Below are 17,850 nucleotides of genomic sequence, written 5' to 3'. Positions count from 1 at the left end.
GCCACGTGGCGTGTGACTGTATTTCTGTGACATGTCAGAAAAGGTGAAACTTTAACAACAGTTGACGAGAGAGGACGGAAAGCAGAGGAGCCCCAGGAAACGGCGGGAATGAGGGAGTTCTGTGCCCTGACAGTGCTGGTGGCTGTGCTACTGCACGCAGTGATCACAACTCAAAAAGGTGGGCGCTTGGCACAGGTGACGTGTATTCGATGTAAATGATGGCTTCGTGCAAAAGGAGCACACGGATGCAGTCCGGCCCGCGTGGACCGTGGGTTAGGAAGCGGAGGTGGACGTGGTCATAGGAGGCGCGGCATTCTGGGTGACACAGGGTGGCGACAGCGAGGGCGGGAGGACTGGGAGGTGTGTTTTGAGGGTGGGACCAAGAGGAGTGACCGACGCACCCGACGAGGAGAATCTTGGGAGAGAAACCCTCGGGGAGACGCCTAGGTTTTGTCTTAAGCAGATGAGGTGACGGTGGTCCCACAGCACACACGTGCTGTGAAGTCTCCACCGAAAGTCAAACATTGTCATTTCAGAGTCCCTTCCCTCCCCGGGCAGAGGACACCAAGGAACAGTCCCCTCTCTGTCCTGTCCCTCGGGGACTAAGGAGGCAGGGGCAGGGGCTCCCAGCCACAGGGGCCTGAGAATCGCCTGGGGGGGCGGTATCCACAGACTCCGGCTCTCCTTTCCCCGAACGTGACTCAGGACCCCAGGATGGCACGGAGGAGCTGGTAATGGGAGGAACCAGAAAACCACCCCAGGCCCGTGGGAGCGGTAACCTGAGGGCTGAGAGAGAGGGCACAGCGGCCGCTGTCCCGCTACAATCAGACGCAGGCTCCGTCTCCACCCGAAGCCACGGGGCTGGGGGGCTTTGAGCCCAGAGGCCTCTCTGCACTGGTCTCGACACGCTGCGCCAAGTGCCGCCTACTGAGGACGCACAGGCTACCTGTGGGGGGGCTCGGCGGTTCTCCAGGGGCCGGGCTCCTGCCTCCAGGGGCCATCAGAGCGGGGCCCCGAGTGTGAGGCCGCAGCTCGGCCTGCCCACCGGCCCCGGCCTCGGCTGTGAAGCCCACGCACGCCCGAGCGACCTTCGCTGCACCGCACGGCCAACGCCACATCATCCAGGTGGGAGGTTTTATTATGCTTTACAACCATGAACACAGACAGAGGAAGGCGGCTCGCACGGCAAACGCGGCAGACAGAAGAATCCACCGGGCGGCACCCACCCCGCCCGGGCAGCCTCCTCCACGCGTCTCCCCGGGCTGGGATGGTTCCTGCGTCCTTCCTCTGCGAACTCAGGCGCGCGGAGAGTCGGCACGTCAAGGAGCGGGAACCATCGGCAACATGGAAGCGGAAGGGTCACTGTGAGAAACGACGCATGGCAAACACACTACAGGAGACCTCTCCTACTGCGTGGTGATGTCGGGTGGAAGGGCGCGCCCCGGGCTCACCATCCGTCCCCCTGTCCCCAGGGCGCTGGTCATACGGGGCCCTCGGTGATCCCCTCCAGAGGCAGGGTGGGTGCGGTGTCGGCGGGCGAGCCCTCCTCTTTCTTCAGCGAGGTCGGGACGCGGAGGCTGACGTAGGGCTTGTGACAGGCCGTGTTGGCCAGCGGCGGGTAGTGCTGTCTGTAGCAAATGTACGCGAAAATGAGGCCGATGACTCCGCCCACAAAGGAATCTAGGCAGGAAAGAGCAAATACGGGAGAAACGAGTTACTACTCACTCAAACGTGGCCAGAAAGCTCTTTGCCCACCTGCTCCAGAGACTGGCTCGCTTATCGGGCCAGGACAGGCTGAAGGAAAGAGAAACCACGCTGGAGGTACAAATCTTGGTGGCCCCTGCAAACTTTTCTAGAACTCGGTAAACATCCCTTTGCAAGGTGTCCTTGATTCCTTCTTCTCTTTGCCTCCTTACTCTGCACCCGGGCATCGCATGAGCTCAGGTTTGCATTGTTGGTTTTTAAAAGCGATTCTGCATTCTGCAAGAGGGATCCCAGCCGTCTCTGTAGGATCTGACTACCGTGGAGAGCTGGAATGCCTTTTTCTTCAGCAAGTTCCCGCTGGAGTCCTGCAACATTGCAGGGGCGCCAGCGAGACCCAGCGGGCATGCCAGTCTCCGCTGGGCGGACAGTGAATTCCCAGGAAGAAATGAACCTTCTGAGTCACAAAGTGAATACAACGTTTTATGATACACCAGGACTGGCAAACTCAACAGACAGCTGGTCGGGGAGGCCCAGCCCCTCCGACAAGCTGCAGGCCCCTCAGGTAGGAGGGGCACGTGCCAGTGGAACAGGCCCCTCCACGTGGGGCGGCCCCTGGCCAGCAACAGCGTTTGGCGGGTGGCTGATAGAGACCCCGCCGGAGCAGCAGGACCAACAGCCCTCCTCGAGCGTGTGTGTGCACACACGTGCACACGTGCACACGCTTTTAACTGTGTCTGAGGATTATTCTTCCCCAAAAGAGCTTAACACAACGGAATCCTTCCCCTAACCAGAGAGCACTTTGAACTCTTTCGTGAAGGTCGCCGTCGTGCGGAACCGTCCTTCTCCATCTGGGGGTCTCCGCTTCCACAGTTACCACGGTGGATCGCACACACCTCCATCGACGGGTAGCATCGGCCCCCTTTCACAGAAGCAGCTCAGGCTCAGAGAGGCCAGCGGAGCTCTGCACACACACGCCCCTCGTTAATGACATCACGGACTTGAACTCTGGGGTCCTGACTCTGCACCTGCGCTGCTCGGGGGGCGCTGTGCTGGCTCCCTGGCAGGTTCACTCCGGCTTTCTGCGTCCAGCTGTCAGCAGGCAGCGGGCCGTGACTAGAGGTCTGTCCCCCTGGGTCCCCTCCCCACACCGGTGCGCGGGGGTGAAGCCCCCACGTGCCACCCGGAAAGCAGCACACTGCGTGCGACCTTCCGTTTACGTCACAGGCGGATTCTCCTCGGTCTCTGCAGGGGTCGGGGGGTGGGGGTCCAGGGGATGTATCTTTCAAGAAAACAAACTGCTTAATGCTTAGATCTTCGCACCTCACTTCCTATTGTTTTTTCGAAGCCTGTTATAGGTGTCCTGGCTCCACTCAGATGTATTGGGATAATTTTTGAAGAAGGGAAAATACTTTGGTATTTTATCATCTGTTGAAGAATTGTTTCTACTGTCAGTATTTTTACTAGGCTAATGGTAAAAAAATATATAAAGTTCTGTAACAAAGAGCTCTAATCTCTTTTAAATAAATTGAGCAATTCAGTGTGTGTAATTTCACTTATGTGCGGAGGTCAAGAACACGGGCACTGCTGGGAGGGCGGCACGAGGGCCCACGGGGTGCCCAGGCGCTGCTCAGGCGGGTGGCGGGTGGACACAGTGGCTGATGATGGGCTTATTTAAGCGCAAACAAATGAGGTCATTCTCCTGATTAAATCCTTCCCTTTATTCTTTGGGAAATGAGCAGGTCCCTGTGGCCTTCAAGGCCACAGGCCTGGTCCTCCTACGCCCCAGCCCTGTGCCCTCTCTCCCCCGTTCTCCCACGCGCCTGCTCCCCCATTCTTCCTCTTCCTACAAACGCTGTTTCCGTCCTGGGAGTCTCCTCCTCTCACTGCTCCCCCCTTCAATTTCTACTCGTCCTTCGGAGCTCACCTCAACACCATTGTGCAACAAGGCCTCGCCTGGGCTCCGGGCGAGACCACCCCTCCCGGGTGTGCAGGTTAATTGCTCCTTCCGCACCCCACGTGCAGTCAGAATGAAAACCAATGACAAACTGCCACTGTCTCGTGTTTAAGGTTGGGCTCCAATCTCCGTGAGTGCAGGGGTGGCATCTGTCCTGTTGGCAGTGGATACGTAAACATCTGGAACACTTTCTTCGCGCAGCACTAACGTGGCGAGGGAAACGGATGAATGGCCGCGTGCTCGGTAATTGGCTGCCGGCCGCGTGTGTCCCTGCAGGGGCCCCTCTCACCTCCCTGGGCCCCAGCTGCCTCATGAGTAACACAAGAGCATCCAACAACTGTGTGGAGAGTTAGGGGCCTTCCCACGCGAGTGTGCCAGGAGTCTGACCCCAGGCTCAGCCTACGGAGACCAAGCAAATTATACAGAAACTCTGCCAAGGCATATGTAGGAAGCAGGTCATATCCTCAGTGGGGATAAAAACATCACTCAGAAACGAAAGTTGTTCTGACGGGCCAGAGGAAGAGCCCGAATAATTGCGGCCACTTTCCTCTCCACAGCTGCTCACACACAGCGAGACTGTGTGGCCTGCATCCCGCAGAAAGGACAGGAAGACATATCGGGGTGTGCTCGGCCCAAGCGGAAGACCACCTGGGAGACACCGAAGCCCACCCCCGCTCCCAGGACCGGCACCTGGGGCTGAGGGGGAGGAAGAAACGTTCCTCCACCCTCCTAGGTTCTTCCGGCTGCTCTAACAATTAAGTCAGCATGGTAGACTAATCAGAGAAAATGACCACATTTAATTGCACAGGTACATACAGGAAACCCACGTGCATGAGCGTCAGAGGCTCCCCAGACACGGCGGGTTCAGGGACACGCAGGTGCAATGAGGCCCGTATGACATCCTGAGCTGAGGGCGAAGCAAGGCGCCCTGGCCTTCGCAGCGGGGGGCCGGGGGGAGGGGTGACTCACAAGACGACAGGAAGAGCAGACAACCGGTGATGGGTGTTTGCCTGACACACGGGTAGGTTGTAAAAGGGACTTCTGGTGATCACTCGCGTGACGGGCAAGGTCCCTGCTGTAGACTCGTCAAGGCAGTTGAGGCGCCAAAGGTTGTCCTGAACATGCAGGGTCCTGATCGCCTTCAACTCAAAACAGTCTGCGTGCGAAAGTGTCCCCTCTTAGGAAGGCTTGTTCTGAGCCCCTTTAGGGCCACGACAAGGTATCCGGGACCTCCTTTCCCCTCCACCTGAGACCCCCTAGGCAGAGGACCCTCAAGCAGAGGCAGCGCAGCCCCCGCCGGGGCAAGTGGCCGCCCCCGTGCGGCTCGGTGTCCCCGGCTCCCGGGCAGGGACCGCAGTGTCTGCTCCCTGAGCTGTGAGGGCAGCTTAACGGGGCTGCTCTTCTGAGGATCACGCCACAGGGAGTGCCACAAAATGAAACAGTGTCTAAAGCATAGGGTGCCCACCACTGCTATTCTTACTCTATTCCTTTCCAGAACTTCTAGGAGCTTCCTGACCTTTCCCCATCCTTCACCTCACAGAACGACTCACCAGTCTAGACTTCTAATCTCTTCAGAATGGCCAAACTTCATAGCACTTTAAATACACTTCTAATGAACTTAAAAAATACTCGTCACCCAGGAACTGGAAAAGTAATATGTACCGTGATTTCCTGAGTGGGGTCGCAAGGGGCAACCAATGTGACTGAGTCGAGTTCCTCAAATGGAGCAGCTCTTCATGTAGCCCGTGGCCAGTAGCCTTGTCTAGTTCAAGGTCTCAGACTTGCACTATTGTTTTGTTCTTCCCCCAGCCACAGGGAACAGCCCCATGGGGTGTTATTTTTATCACCATCCGAAACGATCCCCAGCACCAGCACGTGAGCCGTTCACTACCGCACGGACCAAACGGCAAATTTACAAATACGGCCGTTCGACTTCCTATTTTCTGTGACACCGTGTTTCATCAGCTGCATCGCTGACCAAGACACCAGATCGTCCCAAGGGCACGTTCCCCAGGACTACTGAGGGGGCAGCAGGCAGGGGCACAGCCATGCCTGTGGAGGCGGTTTTCCCGTTCAGTGGAATGCATGACAGGTGGGAACTCAGGTACCGTCAGAAGGAACCAGGGCATTGAAAGGTCTAGCTGAGCTGCCTTCTCAGCCAAGTCGTTCGGGGCTTTGTCTTTTGCCAAGGTGGTGAACGAGACCCAAGTGACCACTTACGTTATTCGGGGGGACCGTCACCAAGCACCTCGAGTGGGTTGCTGTTCCTGGTGGACTCGCAGGCACGTCCTGCAGGGCGTGTGCTGGCGGCACAGCGGGCCGAGGACGAGCAGAGTCTCACCAGAGGGAAAACCCTCTTGGGACTGGCTTCGCCCCGCACAGGGCAGCATGGGGCTGGGGGATTCGGAAGGGGAATACATGGGCCTCGGTGTCCCCAGCGTACAAAACACGGCAGGCTCCTTACCCAGCACGGATGTCATCTAGTCATCACGCATGCACTGCACGGTGTCAGGTGTGCTGCCCGGTCCTGGACAAAACAGACAAGGTCACGGTCCTAAACAGTGGCAGCCCTATCAGTGAGCTGCAGCTGTGACCCTGGCCATGAAGGAGAAGCACGGGTCTCTGAGGGCACAGTGACCCACTGGAGTGACCTGGCTGGTCTGGACCGGGGGCGGTCCAATGAGGACGTCACCCACCGGCCAGCCCTGCAGGGGGGCAGGTGTGACCGGGGGAGTTGAGAAGGGGAGGCAGGGAGAGCACCTGCAGTCTTCCGGCAGAAGAGGTGGCCTGGCAAACTCCAGAAGCTGCGGGAAGGCCCACCTCTTACCCTAGGGGTGGTGTCTACCATCGTGTACTTGACCAGGCTGCTGGTGTGGGCCGGAGAGGAGGGTCTTCCCTAGCCCTTCAGGGCTCTGTTGAACTTCAGCATGAACCAGGGGCCCCCCTGGCTTTCTGGGTGACTGTCTGTGTGTCTTTTTTAACCTCACACCCACCACTCGGTATTTTGGTATTGCTCCACCCCCCCCGCCTCACTCATCTTGGTTTCTCCAGAGCCCAGCAGCGGTCACTCAGGAAGTGTCTGCGGAACTGAGGTGCACTAAACAAGGTCCACACGACGCACTGAAGAGGCGACACCACCAGCCACGACAGGCAATGCCTTGTGGGACCCCACGGATGTGCGACGCCCAGAACAGGCCAACCCGGAGGGAAGGGAAGCAGATTAGTCACTGCCTGGGAATGAGTTTCTTTCGGGGGTGATAAAAATGTTCTGGAGTCAGACAGTAGTGATGGTTGAACAACTCTGACATACTAAAACATCACTAAATGGCACACTTTAAAAGAGACAATTTATGAATTATGAGTTATGACTATATCTCAATAAAGCTATTAAAAGGGGTTGGAGGAACCGATACCAGTGGGTTCTGATGGTGGTACCACCAAAGTCTAGCCTTTGAATCAGGCAACTGGGATTTGGATCTTTTCCTATAAAATGGGCATGACCCCACACCCTTATCATGAGGTTCAAGGACAGGAGAGGACCTCACGGGGTCTGGCGCACTAAGTAAGGCGCCGGCTGCACTCACCTGTTCTGGTGCAAGCAAGCAGACACGCTTCCGAAGATGTGCTATCAAGCCCAGGAGGAACACATCCTTCCCTGTCACCATGGCAACATCCAACATCACTGAGCTGGCTGACTTGGGACCTTGTACGGCTTGGGTTCCATGACCCGAGATACTAGGGTTAAAATCAACTCTGGCAAATTCGATAATCTCACGTGATCATTTATGTTTGTTTTATTCTGTTACTAGTAAAGCTTCCTGATTCCGTGACTTTGAGTTTGTTTGAAAGGACTTACACAGCACGGAGCATCCACGGTGTGGTGCCCTGGTACCCTACAAGCTGGAGGGCGGCTGCCATGTCTGTCTTCAATGCTGTGCCTCCAGCCCAGAGCGTGCCTGGCACACGGGCACAAGAGGATGGATGGAAGGAAGGATGGATGTACAGATGGTTGGATGTTTAAAGTGTAATTTCGGTTCATTTTGAAAGGGAAAGAACTTGCGGAGAATAAGGTTGATTTTTGTAAAACCAGTATAAAGAAAAATCAATGCTAGTAGAGAGGGACGTGATTCATTCATTCACTCAGCACATATTTACTAAGCTCTGTTGTGGGTTGAACTGGGTCCCCCCCAAAGACATGCGGACATGCTCACCCCCAGCCCCTCGGAATGTGACCTTATTTAGAGATGGAGTCTGTACAGAGGTCACCGAGTTAAAATGAAACCATTGGGGCGGATTCTCATCTATCGTGGCTGGTGTCGCTGTAAAAAGGGGACATTTGGACATAGGGACAGACACACACAAGGGAAGATGATGAGAAAATACAAGGAAAACACCATGTGGAGATGGAGGCAGAGGTTGGAATCACGCTGCCAGGAGCCAAGCGACATTTGGGGCCACTGGGAGCTCGAAGGGGCAAGGAAGGAGGTGTCAGAGGGAGTGTGGCATTTCTGACTTCTGGCCTCCAGAACCGTGAGATGACTTCCACTGCTCCAAGCCACTCAGTTTGTGGAACTTGGTTACAGCGGCCCTGGGGAGGGGGAGTCGCAGGGGACCGCGGCAGAGGAGTGGCACACGCTGGCGCACGATTTAACGGCTCACTCAGGCCGCGGTGGGAGGGGCAGAGGAGGAAGGAGGGAGACTGGCAGGGAGGGATCTATCAGCAACGATCCAGGCAACAAATGGTGGTGGTTTGGGCTGGAGTGGGAAGAGGAAGTCGGATTTTGGAAATACTCTGAACATAGGTCCAAGAGGAAAAACCAGAGAAAACCCTGGAAAGCAGAGGCGAGGATGCGATGGGGTGAAATGAAGCAAGGCTGTCCGCAGAACTTGGCAGTGGCCGTGATAATGGACAGAGCAAGGCGTCTGAGATGATGCCTACTTCCCGGATATGAACATGCAATTGAGAAACCGTATCACTACATAATGGGTGCCTCCAATTAGGCACAGTGGCTTAGACTGAAATTGAAATGGAGTCATAAAAAGCTCATAATGTTGACTAAAGTCTACAAGGAGAGGCCTCAGGTTTTGCGGATGCCCACGGGGCTCCATGGAGTCTCATCATGATGGATGGCCCCTGCCCATGGCCGCTGGGCAGCTCAGTCTACTGAAGAAAAGCAACTTATTTATCTCAATCAGGCAGCCTGCCTCAAACCCTCACCTACGCGGCAGTCAGAGGCCTCACAGCCTGTCCCTTCTCTGAGCTGGAAGCCTGGAGGCCTCCTTGATGACTCTCTTAATGAATGAGTGTTGCGTGAACACGGTTTCCCACACCTGGAACAGTGCTGCTCCTTAACGTGCAATAAGGAAAGGGCAGAGCTGAGGTGCTGTGTAGTTCAGGGTTTTGCGACCTCAGGGGCAAACCTCTGGGCATGGATGAGTCTGCGCTGTGGGGGAGGCGCTGCCTCGTACACGCAGGATGTTTAGCAGCATCCCCGGGCTCCACCCACTGGGGATGTAGGGACATCCACTCCCAGTTGCGAAAACCGGACAGATGTCTCCAGACATTGCTAAACGTCCCCTGGGAGGTAGAATCTTCCCCGCCCCAGTTGAGGCCACTGGAATAGGCAGTGACAGACGACCTCTTGAAAGGGGAATTCAGGTAAAATGAACCTGACTTAGAGCATCTAAGGAAAGGCAGTAAAGCATCCAGGGAAAGGCACCCCCCTCTCGTGGCTGAGTCGGGGGGACAAGCTGAACAGAGGATGGCACAGCTGACCTGGCCCTTGAGCCACATTGATGACCTGTACCAGCCAACGCGCCTTCAGTTCTGCCTGCAGAAGTCAACTGTGACACGGTGTTTCTTCCCCCGCAGGCCCAGGTACGGCCCTAAACATTACTGAACACGAGTTCCCTCGCTTTGCTTCCCATCGGCCCACAGGGCATTCATCATCTCCCTCTTCTGCACCCCGTTCCTTCCTGCGCCAGATGGATGGGACGGATCTGATACCGCATTGCCAGCAGGCCTCGGGGACACCAGCTGCATAATGGGTCCACCAAGAACGCTCCCTCAGTCTCTCGTCCTGCGCCAGCCACAGCCAGGTGACGAGCAACAAAGCTGGTAGGACCAGGAGTATCCTGGAGAGGCCAACCTTCCGTCTCAGGTTTTCAGGACAAAATCACTACACAAAGGCTCTTACTGCCTTCCGAGAGTGAGCAGAAATCTTTTCAATCCTGAAACCCTTCCTCATTTCTCAAATCCAGAGTGGCTGAGCAGAAGTGAAAACCAGGACGCCCAGCTTTACTAATAGAGCGTGTTCTGCAAACCACTGCCTTTCATCAGCTGCTTGGGCAACACAACACAATTCCGGGCCCCGCTTTAGAAACAGGGCACTAAAGAAGGACAGTACCGATTTTCATTTACAAGGTACATTCAGATCCACTGGCGCCTTCGGTCTATGAACAGCTCTGTGAGATGTTTGGGAGGGGCCGCTCCCAGGCTGCCCCCCTGATCAGGAGGAGGAGCTACAGTTCACAGGGGAGAAATGAGAAGTGGTCACAAAACAGTGGGTGGCCTGTGGTATTCTTCATGGGGAAACGCCCCAGTCATATAGACGATTTTGTTGGAAAACATTCCCAGTTCCAAGGGGGCGACGGTATGCCCCTGGGCTGGTGGCTCAGCGATGGGCTCCCTGCTTCCCTCGCGTGATGCGACTTCGTGCTACCTGGGACTTAATCCAAGTCACTGACGGAAGCAGAGAACAAGGGAGGGCTCAGGGCCCAGCTGGTGGCCCTCTGCTGACCGCCCCTATCATGCACCCACCTGGCCAGACCACGCATTAGCCTCTCTCTCTCCTGCATCCTCCACCCCCTTCACCCCCAACCCCAGCTCAAAGCTACTGCTGGAGGCTCGGCAGGCCCAGAGCATGAGCTCCAGGAAAGTAAAGGGTGGAGCCGAGGCCAGGGGAAGAGCAGGAGAAGCTAGGGAGGTGCTGGGAGGAGCAGGAGGTCCCCAGAAAGGATGGGGTGAAGGCACCCCCAGCTAGGAGTTGCCCTCGCCTGGCCTCAACCGCTGTCTCACTACCACTGGGACAAACACCTGGGAACAAGTGAGCAGAGGGCGGTCCAACGAGGCACTGGGCTGCAGAAGCCGAGAAAGAGGGAGGAGGGGAACAGCGCCCGGTGGCAGAGCAGAAAGGAAGGGGCGGTGCAGGCCACGGACTAATCGTGAAAGGCCATTGGTCCAGGGGAGCCGGATTTGGGCGCACCACATTCAGTCTGTTTGCTTGAAACCGACCCAGTGCAGCGCCTCGCCAGTGCCTCTCACACTTCACCAGAGACAACAGACCTGCTGGTTGGCAATGTGGACTCCTGGCCAGCGTTCCAGACGCACCCCCGGGAGCTCGACTCCCGGCTCAGGGCCCCCTGATCAAGGTGGGCTGAGGACTGCCCTTTAGGAGAGCCAGCCTGAACCCCGTGCTCCCAGAGGCCACACGTCCTGGGACACCGCCTCTGCCTCCTGTTTGCGGCGGCAGCTGTGGCAGCTGATCTGCAGAGGCTCACCACATGGCTTAGTTTTATTCCAGGAGCAAGCCCCCCATGTGTTGTGGTATCTGACTGACTACTTATCGGTCAGCCGCCCCCACCTTGCAGCGGCTGCTAAGAACACTGCTGGCATGGATCCCGGGCTGAACGTGTCCTTTGGAATCACATCCACGGGGAGAAATGTGTCCTCGTGGAATGGATCTGAGTCGCAAAAGGAGCCAAAACCACATGGCACCAAGTCAGAGGACTGAGGCAAATGACCCAGTAGGGAAGTCACGCGGGGGTCCAAGGTCAAGGGCCACCATCCTGGCGGGACTTGAGCAGTCCCTTGAGCTTAAAGGAGGAAAAACTCCAGTTCTGTCCCCAGCAAGGGCCAGAACTCACTTGAACAGGTGTATTTTCTTCAACACGATGCCCCTCTGTCACTCAGCCTACTCTGGTTTCTGACAGCAGGCACTTACCTCTCCCCAGGTGGGTGCCCGTCTCCTCCCACCCCCGCAGGAGACCGGCGGGGACTCACCTTGCCAGTGATGCTTGTAGTCGCACATGCGGGACAGGGCGATCATCATGGCGCAGTACAGCGGCAAGATGGCAGCGCACAGCCTCCAGCTCTTGCCCCGCCCGCTCTCAGTGAAGCAGTGCAGCTTGCCAGCCAAGTAGAAAGTCGTGAAGCCGAGGCCAGAAAAGGCAACTGCCAAAGAGAAACAGCAGGTGTTACTCTGGCAGGTGGCGAGCAGCAGGGACGCAGAGCATCCCGGGCATGCTGTCTGCCACCGTGCACAGCCCCGGGCACAGGACCGCACTGGCACCAGGCACCGTCTCAGCAATCTGTGCTCCTGCTAGAACCACCCTGGTACGAAACTTCCAGCCATGAGAATGACCTTTCAGGCTTTCGGGTGATCAAAATCCCTTCTATTCCATTCTTTCCTTCGTTCATTTGTTCATTCATTTAACAGTGACATAATGGGTATCTGTCATGTGCCAGACAGGCACTATTCCATATTCAGGCGTGGGGAATAAAAAGAGACATCAGATGCTTGTGTCTGGTCTCAAGGCGCTCACAGTCAGGTTGAAGGGCATGGTCATGCTGATAGACAATTTCAACATAACGCATTGAGTTCTACGAGGAAAGAGGTATACACAGAACAAAAGAGTGAGACGGTGACTTAGATTTGAAGGGCAGGGAAAGGAAGGGATTTGGGGCTTGCTGGCATTCACTAGGATGGGACCAGAAAATGCTATGGAGGAGTGAGTTTGCAGAGAAGCCAGTAATGTCTAATTCCTTATTTGCACTCTTAGAAGTCATGGTTATTGATTTTTACTATTCAAAGATAACTTTTGGCTATGCTAAATCCACTGTCCAAAGTGTGGAGTTGGGTGTAGCCTACATAAACCCCCAGCTTTTCATCCAGTCTGGTTTAAAACACGGAAGTCAGTGAGATTGCAAGTGGGTCTTCTGTGGGCTTAGAACTACGGTCCTCAGCCCCGGCTACACATGGAGTCACTTTAAAGCCTGGAAGCTTTAAAAAAAATACCTCTAGCCAGAGCCCATTGCTAGACATTCTGTTGGTTCTGCTCTACTGGTCTGGAGTGGGCCCTGGTGTGTGTGCATGGCTGTGTGCGCATGTAAATATGTGTGTGTGTGTGTGTGTGTGCATATGTGTATGAACTCTAGTGGCAACCAGGATTGAGCTTAGATACTTTTGTTGAAGGCAGGTGCTATAGCTCCCTCCTTCTCTGGACACTGGCCAATCAAAACTTCCCTCCTGATTAGACAAAGACTGCTGAGGGGCGGAGCTCCTAGGTGTCCGGCTCGCACAGCGACTTGGTGGAATAGGTCCTCCGAAAAGGGAGTCCCCAGGTAGGAACACAAGCGTGTAACAAATATCAGCAACCGAATGAGACAAGGCAACAGAGAGGTGTTTTTTTTCTTTTTAAAACAATATTAAACCAGGTTTATCCCAAGGATAAAAATAAAGCACTTCAACACTTTTAAGTAATAATTAGCACTCAAACAGCACAGCAGTGCCAACATATATTGAATATTCTGTTTAAACTCAAAGAACTTATATGCACAACCCATGGACGTGAACTCAGGGGGGGTGGCTGGAGGGTGGAGGGCAGGGTGGAAGGGGGACGAAGGGGGGGAAATTGGGAAAACTGTAATAGCATCATCAATAAAAATACTTTAAAAAATAAATAAGTGTAACAAAAAATAACAAATAATAAAGTCCCTGGCTGGCATAGCTCAGTGGATTGAGCACAGGCTGCAAACCAAAGCATTGCAGGTTCAATTCCCAGTCAGGGCACATGTCTGGGTTACTAGGCCAGGTCCCCAGTGGGGGCCACGTGAGAGGCAACCACATGCTGATGTTTCTCTCTCTCTTTTTCTCCCTCCTTTCCTCTCTCTAAAAATAAATAAATAAAATCTTAAAAAATAATAATAAAGTAAGAATATGCATTGCCCAGGCCATTTGCTTTGATGAAGGCTACTGAATGATATTTGCAAAGTGGCCCCACAGGGCCAGCATCCTAACCAGCACTTCCGGTTCTTAGTTTCCGGTCCTCACCCACTTTCCTGTGTCCCTGCCATTCACTGACCCTCTCCCTTGAAGCATCAGAGTCGGGTGGGTGCGGGCTGGACGGCTGGCTTCGGTGGGCACTGGCCTCATCCTGACTCTCATGGGAAGGGAAATGGACTCCATTCCAATCAGACAGCCTAGCAAGTCTATCCACCTGATTACGCAAAGGTGGGGGGCAGAAACCAACTGCCCTAGGGCTCTCCAGGGTCAGGGATGAGACTCCCCAAGATTCAGAGGGGAGGCAGCCCTGGGTGCTGCCCAACTGGCACCTCTTTGAAAAAGAAACAGAAAAAAAACAGTGAGTGACGGCTGGACATGGAGCAGAAATGTGTGTGTGTGTGTGTGTGTGCGTGCGTGCGTGTGCGTGCGTGCGTGTGCGTGCACGCACAAGCACAACGGCTATGGACTTTCAGGTCCTGAGTGCACCAGCCAACACCGCCCGAGCCTCCGGGCACACTCGGGGCGTGGACAAGGAAGAAGCTGCTGAAAACCTCTGAGGTCAGCACCTGGGGCAGGTGGTTTGAGGCCAGACCCTCGATTCCTTCCTTGTCCACCAGGACCTGGACTTGAACCAGCGTGGCGGCAGAGGGCGTGGCTCACCCTTTGCTGAGCAGGCCAAGTGTATTCCCACCCACTCGGCGGGGCCCATACTGCAGGCCTCCAGAATGCAGAAGCATCTGCTTCTGTGAAAACGAAGTGGGATTCAAAGGCATTTTTAAAGGTCCAGTTCAGCAGCCTAGACTCTGAGGGCTTCCGGCAGCCGCTGGTCCTCTCCAGCACATTCAACGGGGCCCTGGGGCCGTACTTCTAAAGCAGCTCTACGCGCCCTTATTGTTCTAGGTGACATGGCAGGCCCCAAGTCTGTGGAAAACCTGTGCTAGTCTCTTTCTCACTGACATCTCCATAGTTTCTAAGCCGGCGTGATGCCCTTCGGCAAAGGGCTTCGCAGGCACTTCTCTCTAGCCGGGGCAGGTACACTGGGGAGCACGGGCGCGCGGTGCTCCTGCTTTTCCAAACACTACCTGGAGAGGAATTAGGCTGGACCAAACTCTGCTGGATTCAAAGGATCCCGGTTTTTCCACCACCTCCTCTCAGAGACGGGGGCAAGAAATGCTTTCCAACTCTAGCCAAACACCACTGTGTTCTCTTCTCGAAGAAACATGCACTTGAGGCTTGGCCGGGATAGCTCAGTGGACTGAGCACGGGCTTCAAACCAAAGGGCCGCTGGTTCAATTCCTGGTCAGGGCACATGTCTGGGTTTCGGGCCAGGTCTCCACTAGGGGATGTATGAGAGACAACCACGCACTGATGTTTCTCTCTCTTTCTCCTTCTCTTCCCCTCTCTCTCAAAATAAATAAATGTTAAAAAAAAGAAGGAAGGAAAAGAAGTATGCACTTGAGTCACTGAGGGGCTGTAAAGCCTGGCATGCTGGTGGGGAACAAGAGAGGGGATCGGTTCACTCAAGCAGCTGGCTTTCCCTTAGCCACAGCCCTTGCTTGCTCCCCCAGGATCAGAACAGAACTCCACGTTCCCAGACGTCGGCAGGGCACTGAACATCTTAGAAGACGAGGGTTATAAAATAGGGCAAATGCATTCACAGTTCGGTACCATTAATGACAAAAACATAATTAGAAGACTCTCAAGCCAGGGATGAGAGGATGCAGACCACCTCCCGGTCCCGAGGACTCAGAACTTATTGATCCACTCTCCGGAGGCTGAAACACATGGACAGAAATCACACGCGCACCCACAGCGACCGTGCTTTCGGCCTGGAGCAGGTTTTCTTGGCTGGAAGCGGCTGACTGTAAATATTTATGTGTTGATCTGGCTGTGAAAAGCGAAGATGCGCGCGGAGTCTCTGCACTGGAAGCAGATGAAAGCGGAGGGCTCCCCACCCTGCTTCCCGCACTTGAAGTGCTCGCTCAGCTGTCGTCTGTGAGGGCACAGAAGCAAAGCAGCACAGTAGGAGCTGCTGGCCCGGGAAGTGATGCAGGCGCCCTGGTCACGCTGAGGGGGAATCACTGACTCTTCTCTCTGGCTGCGCAGACGGATTGCCAAAGGGTTGTAACACAGTCTTCGCAAAGAAAGGTGTATTTACTGAGAAGGCTTAGGGACGACAATGTGGTTTGCCTTTCCTCCCCACTTGACTTTTAATTTTATTGATTGATTGATTGATTGATGTTTAAAGAGAGTGGAAGAGAAAGGGATAGAGAGAGGGGGAGGGAGGGAGAGGGAGGAAAGGAGGAACATCCGTATGTTGTTCTACCTGTCCACGCATCCATTGGTTGATTCCTGTAGGTGCTCTGACTGGGAATCAAACCCATGACCTTGGTGTATCGGGACGAGGCTCTAACCAGCTAAGTGACCCAGCCAGGGCTCCCATTTGACTTTTAAACTAAGTGGAAGGCCTTTGGACCCAAGGAGGGCAAGAAAAAAAAGCTTCAAGAACAAATAGGATAATAATCAGGGGACAGACACTACTTTTGTGCTACATTTTTCACTTTGGCTAATTATAATATATTGTCCCAAACGGATCATTCTTGGCACTGAAAATGGAATTATGCCCCAATACAGTAATCTCTACAGTTGTTGTTTTTTTCATTTTACGATGTTCAAAGAGTTGATACTGTCTCATCCCAGAGGGAGGCGGGCCTACCAGGTGGCTGAACCCACCTTGGGTTGGAGGGCGTTGTGAGAGGGATGTCGGGCATCTCCGTAAGACCACTCAGCCAAGGCCATGGGGACGAGCGTGTGCGCTCAAGGCCTGCAGGCCCCTCCCAGGCAGCAGCTTGCTATAGGGAACCAGGGACCTGGGTTCCCATCTCGGCTTTGTCATTAACTAAACACATGATCTTCGGCCAGTCACGTCCCCTCTGGGAGCCTCAGTTTGCTTTGTAAAATCAATCTGCTCCATGAGGTGGGGCCCCGTGGAGTCACGAGGGGCCACCACGTCACGCCATGGGCTGGGCAGATGGTGAACATGAACCAAGTTGTTGGATGTTCGAGTCCACGTTTGTGCAACAGAAAACCCTCTCGGTCTGGTTCCTACTCCCCCACCATTGCTAGATGCTCAGAGCCAAGATTTACTTCACTTGCTGAAAAACCAGTGGTCCATTTGTGATAACCAATGGCAACGCATACCCAGCCTCCCTGTGGGGAGGCAGCTGGGAGTGGTGAGGACTGGGGTAGACTGGGGAGCACTGGCCTGCTTGAAGGTGCACCCTGCCTCCGCACCAGCTGGCGTCTGCTGTGGGGAAACGTGGGCTCTGTGTTCCCCGAAGTTTTGATCTTCTGACAGAAGAGGGAAGTCCCGGCATGTATGGGAAATGCTTCCATTTTTGAGTATTAACAACTAAGCAACACCTCACACAGGGCAGACCAGATGAAACTCCCCCGCTGGCCAACAGGGCTGGGTCTGCAGGCTGCCAACGTGAGAGCTCCCTCCTGTCCCGCCTTCTGCTGCTGACCAGCGAGTGGTCTGCTGTTCAGACGACCCTCTAAGCCTGCGCTGAAAAGGACACGTGTCAATTCGTCCCTACCCTCCGCACCAGAGCAAAGAAGCACTTGATAAGTTTGGCGTGACTGCTTTCAAAACAACAGAAACAACAATGTAAGTTTATTATTATTTGGGGACTAAACTTTGGCAGGAGGGAGTGTCTGTGCTGTTAAAGAGCGCGGGGTTTTGAGACAAACCGGGCACACGGTGGCCCTCCACTCTGCCACGTACGCCGGAGTGAGGTCAGCTCACTCCTTGGGGCCTCGGTTTCCGTATCTGTACAATACAGTTAGCAGCACTCAACTCACGGCGTTATCTCGGGGATCAGGTCCTGAGCAACTGTGGAACACTAGCATAGTGTGTGACCACTCTTCCAGTGCTGCTGGCTGCAGCAGCCGCACTCAGTTCTGGAACGTTCCGTTCTGAAAGAGAAGGCTTCCCAATCGGCAGTTCTTTAGTTACGTAACTGCGTGCTTTGGGAGAATCCTAGAGCCAGGTTCTCCAGCTCTCATCATTCCGCAGCCCCCCGGGCTCTCGGCAGATGCAGAGTGATCCTGGCTGTGCAGTAAACA

General features: G+C 54.8%; 1 protein-coding gene across 1 annotated transcript in view; it reads right to left on the bottom strand.

The window, feature by feature from the left end:
• Window positions 1-1,134: 1,134 nt before the first annotated feature.
• PLPP4 (phospholipid phosphatase 4) overlaps window positions 1,135-17,850 on the bottom strand; it is a 98,072-nt gene continuing 81,356 nt past the window's right edge. Inside the window, exons 6-7 of the mRNA XM_045854384.1 lie at window positions 11,721-11,891; window positions 1,135-1,680 (exon numbers count right to left, since the gene is read on the bottom strand). Coding sequence (XP_045710340.1) covers window positions 1,481-1,680; window positions 11,721-11,891 — 371 coding nt within the window. The 3' untranslated portion in view covers window positions 1,135-1,480. The remainder of the gene's footprint in view (window positions 1,681-11,720; window positions 11,892-17,850) is intronic.

This window comes from Phyllostomus hastatus, unplaced genomic scaffold (assembly GCF_019186645.2).
Source record: "Phyllostomus hastatus isolate PE091 unplaced genomic scaffold, TTU_PhHast_1.1 phas_scaffold_1066, whole genome shotgun sequence".
In the NCBI taxonomy this organism is placed as follows: Eukaryota; Metazoa; Chordata; class Mammalia; order Chiroptera; family Phyllostomidae; genus Phyllostomus; species Phyllostomus hastatus.
The sequence above is the reverse complement of the archived record's forward strand: the minus strand, read 5'-3'. Positions and strand labels throughout refer to the sequence as shown.